The sequence below is a fragment of the Atta cephalotes genome (genome assembly GCF_000143395.1).
Source record: "Atta cephalotes unplaced genomic scaffold scaffold00069, whole genome shotgun sequence".
Lineage (NCBI taxonomy): Eukaryota > Metazoa > Arthropoda > Insecta > Hymenoptera > Formicidae > Atta > Atta cephalotes.
This window is the reverse complement of record NW_012130133.1, coordinates 329,341-334,449: the sequence shown is the minus strand read 5'-3', so window position 1 is coordinate 334,449 and position 5,109 is coordinate 329,341. Positions and strand designations below refer to the sequence as shown.

Here is a 5,109-nt window from a genome sequence, read left to right as displayed (position 1 = left end):
AGGCGAATAGGTTTACGTCTCTCTCTATACAATGTCTCAATGAGGTCACGTTAATTGTTATGGCGATCAATAGAAGCAGCTTAATGAACACAAACGTGACGAGAAACATAAGCAAACATTTATTAAGCAAATCGTTTATTTGTTAATTTGGGTCGTGTAGCAACTTGATGATACTTCGTCCTTATCGTGATATTATCTTCTACCATTATTTATGAGGAAGTTCACATGAACTATTAACAAAGGCTTTTTATCCTCGCGTTTAATATTTTTAACGGCATGGAGAGCTACAGTTAGTACAAGAGACAGCCATTACACAGGGAGGCGATTTAAAAGCCCGAAACCTATGAACCACTTTCCATGAGAATTCGCATTCGCCAGATTACATTCCTCGGTGCAGCTGAGAAGATTCGAATACTTGGCGCTGTTTCACGTCGCTTCCTTAAACAGGCGATTTCGTTATACGTTGTGAAGAGCGTTACGTGGTAAAGGTGTTTTATAAAATCCGAAAAAACCACGGTCCACCGATCATCATGGTCCTTGGAATCGACATCTTACAACGACATAACGATATTGCTGCCGCTTCGCGTGTCGAAAATGGTTGAGGAAAAAAGAGAAAAAGGAAGAAAATCTCGCCGGTCGCGTGATTAAGTTTCGCGCCTGTCAAGGAAGGGCGATATTATATTATCGTGCGATTTCACGTACCTGCGCGACTTTTCGAGTGCTTTCACCCACGAGAGAGGACAAGTTTTCGAGTGCTTTCGTGCGACATTCTGTACGCGCCACTGATCGTTCGTCACACAGGGAGGGTATCTCCCGATCGACGTCGCTCGATGCATTTGAATATTTAATGAGGGATCACGGTAAACAACCGCATATTACTCGCTGACTATGAGCACAGCCATATTGGTAATACCGCGTTTATTATTGGTAATACAACGATATCCTCTGCGCCTACGATAAGCCTTAATTCGGCTTCCGGCGGACGTATGGAAGTCCTCCTCGCGGATTTCAGAGTGTTCTCTGTAAAAAACATCATCGTTATTATCGATGCTCGCTGAATACATGCAATTTAAATAAAATGTAAATTTTAGAAAATTAGATATTTAAATCGAAATATCCGCAGGGAATTACAATTATTTTGTTAATTAATTTATTATGCGAAATTGTTAATTTATTATTATGTATTTCTGCATGGCATTAATATGAGTTTTCGAAAATGATTTTAGAAGCGAAGACATTATTGCGATTATTCATACGCACTGTGTAAAATTAAATTTTTGTCCAGTTAATATTTTTCGCAAGTATTATATTATATCGTAGATATAGTTCATATATCTCGCATTTCTGATTGTAATATAATTTATCGGCTGAATAATATTACACGTAACAATACGTGTGTACAATTAGAATGAGCCAGAATATAGTGATGTATGTTTTATATGGAGCATATTTTGTATGTTTATGCGAGTGTGCTTATATTTCCATTATTGATAAAAGCGATTCCTATCAATGCTACAGTAACGTGCAATATCAATTCCGATACGAAATCACCAGTTTTCATCCAATTTTTTGAGCTTTCCCACGTTATTGTAATTGATAGCGCATAAATAGAATTGTGTCGCGATAACAATGGTAATAAGTCCGTTTTCTAACAGAAAATGATTGCGCAAATTAAAATTACACCAATACAACCATATATTACTCGTTTGGTTAGCGTGTGGACGTTTATCGGGCATTGGACAAACATACTTTAATAGCTTACTGTGCTTGTCTATTATAACAGTACAAATTTCAATTTACGCATTCATGGTCATTGTTATTATAATCAGTATCAATATCATTTTCAGTCGATTATTATAGTAATATACATGTTACTTGTTTGCCATTGTTGCTATTAGTGTTATTATTCGTCGTTATTATTTATTCTACCATTATTATAGAAATGTAGTACGTATAGGCGAATTAAATATCATTTAATTTGTACATAAAAATGTTTTAGAAGTATCAATTAAAGAATTTCCAGTTTACAACATTGAAGTTTATGAATATTACATGCATAATATGCTGCATAAACTTCAATATTATAAACCAGAATAATTCTAATCAAAATAAATAATGTAATATTTGTAAAAATTTTTCTCTATAGTAGTCCTTCCGAAATCATATATTCTCTGCTAGCATTGTCGGATGACCGACTTACGGAAAGAAGTCGTCAAATGTCGGATGACTTTACTCTCGGCGAATAGACATCGTCCACGGAATTCGGGATTATTCTGGACCATAGCCAGATTTCCCCCTTCGTTCTACAGCGTTTGCAAAATGCCCGTGTCTTTTCACTTACCCGTACCTGTTTCTAGCAAAGATTGGTGGTCGCGCTTCATAAATTTCAATCATAATATTCTTGCATTTTAGAAAAATTTTGTCGGAAACCAACAAGTAGACGAGGCATCTTGAGAGATAAATTTTTATCCTTAGAAGCGCCAGAGCGTTGCTAGCACACCGAGCGGCGTGTGCCGACTCTCATGAAATATGAAATTTCTTGCATCCGTTGCAAATCACGGAGCACCCCTAAAAATTCAACGAAATGTTACGGAAGGCTGCGCCAGACAAAAGTGGTTCTTTGAAAACTAGAAACTCTTTCCCTCCTTCTCTCTTTTTTTTTATTTCTCGTTACATGACATTGCAATTCTCTTCGTTACGAAACACGAAACGAATAACAAATGAAAACAAGTCAAATTATGTGTTAGTGCAAAATTCATATGTAGCGATTAACAAAACAAAAGTGAAAAACGAGTGCAAGTGCGAAAATAATTACGAAAAAAAAGATTAATCGAAATTTTATATGCGTTTAATTCATTATAAATTTTATCCTCTTGTCTGCTCAATCAGCACATTACATCGTATATGACGTTAGTGAGGTAACTTTGGACTTAATGAGTGACGATAATCATTATTATGCATTTGCTTTAACATTGTATCATTAATACTTAAACGGCTTGAAAATTTGTGAAAATTTAGTTAGGATGTATACGACAAATAACTCGCATAGAAGCGTGACAAATATAGATAATTTTACGCATCCAGGATAACGTTTTTTGTTATCCGGCCTAATAATTAAACGCATATACAACAATTTTCGCGGGAATTAAATACAGAGACATGAGAGAAGTGCGCGGTGGGCCAAAGTCGGATTCGGCGTAAATAACTGGGACCAACTAGAGCTCCCGTTTATATCCTGTTACGAGTAATTATGCGAAGGGTTTAAAGTATATTCCCGCGTGTTCTGTTCGGCCATAGATTCAAATTTGTCCGGTGCATTGTACGGTCCGCAAAAAGTGTTATGCGTTGCTACCGCGACGAGAAAAAATAAGAATGCGTGAAATTTACATTTTACGTATCACGCTTTTGCATTCTCGGTCTTCTTTTGCCGCCGTGCACTTTCAACATTATGCTGCTCTCGTCGTTGCGGTCTCCGCGCTGGGAAGTATTATTTCTAATTACACCGGAATGCGAATATAGCGCGATGCAGTTTTGTGGCAGCTTAGCTTCCGGCAAATCGTTGCTTACACGAAAAATAAAACATATCTCTTGAGAATTATATTTAGAGAAGCAGTTGAAATTAATTTATTAATCATGCACATCTAAAAGATGTACAATTTAATTCTTTCTGTGCAATTTAACTTGAAGTTAAGTGAGACACAAAGATATTGAAAATAAAAATTAAACGTAAGACTTCATATTTAATCTCTGTTTATGTATATTCTAAATTTTTTTATTATTTATTATTGACTTAAAATATGAATTTTCTTATTTAGTATCTACTAATTTTCCTATATTTAGTATTCATATTACAAGTATGACAGAGAATTAATGCAAGTTGCGCAACTTGAAATTGACTGCACTGAAAGTTCAATCGACTTTAGGCTGCATGATTTATATAACTAGGTGAATTCGCGAAACACCTGTTTGCGTGACAGAATATATGAATTGCGTAATCACGTTTGCGCGAAAAAAATTTAAGTATCGTGTATTTCGAACAAAACGCGACGAGAAATTGAAATGGAAAAACAGAAATGCTTTTGATCGGGACACGATCAGAATGAAAATCTGTAGAAAGTCTGCGACTGGAAAAACGGGAAGAAATTAATTCGCGCTGGCGGAGCCAGTCTGAAAAAACACAGACGTGATAGTGCCGCGCATACGACGGAGAAAGGTAAGGATTTGACGCGAAAAGCGTAAATTATTTTTCTTCTGAGACAAACGGAGACACTCCGAAATTTACAGAAGAGTTGAGCTTATACCGTAGAGCTGACCCGTAAGTTTGTCGATTTATATCTTCGTCAGCTATAATTTGCGACGTGAAGGCTATTACACTGGAAACAGTCTGGAATATATACAACTGTAGCGATAACGCTCGGAATACATTTACCGGGCTAATTCGGAGCTTCTCCGACGCTCCTCCGTCTACCTACGTACCTACGTCTCGCCGCGTGGAGGAATGCGGTTGAAAGAAAATAAAGGAATTAATTGGAAACGAGAATGCATGCCTGAGAGAAAGGATGGAGAAAGGAAAGCAAGACCTTCGGGATTCAGGCAGTCAGCGTTACATTTTAAACTTCGTAACAAGATCCGTGCACATTCCGGTGGTTTGGCGGAACTCGAATGGAATTTTCCGCACCATGATGGCGATGAGAACGACAAAGATGGACCGCAAGCAGATTCGTTTTTGGCACGTTTGTCGATAAAACGAGGAGTTGAATTTGACACATGTATTTATTAACAAAAATATCGTTAAGAGATGCGTGTACGCGTGTTGTACTATGGGATTTAAAATGAGAATTCTCGTGCGTGATGATTGTTTTCTATGATTGGGGATTTTGCAAATTCCCATCAGAGGATTAAATATATTTTCCCTTCCGATATATGAGAAAACGGGATAATACACGTGGCGTGAAATGAACGGTTTACTTATCGCGGAACTTCAACGTGTATAATAAAGAGACGTTCCACTATCGCGTGCGCGAATTGTTTCGTCGTTAATCGGTTCCTTTCTTAGAGGGATTATCCTTCGCATTATATATATATATATATATATATATATATATATAT

General features: G+C 36.8%; 1 protein-coding gene across 1 annotated transcript in view; it reads left to right on the top strand.

Annotated features, from left to right (window-relative positions):
- The first annotated feature begins 4,498 nt into the window (after positions 1-4,498).
- Positions 4,499-5,109, top strand: part of LOC105623970 (opsin, blue-sensitive-like) — a 53,400-nt gene continuing 52,789 nt past the window's right edge. Inside the window, exon 1 of the mRNA XM_012205339.1 lies at positions 4,499-4,733. Coding sequence (XP_012060729.1) covers positions 4,499-4,733 — 235 coding nt within the window. The remainder of the gene's footprint in view (positions 4,734-5,109) is intronic.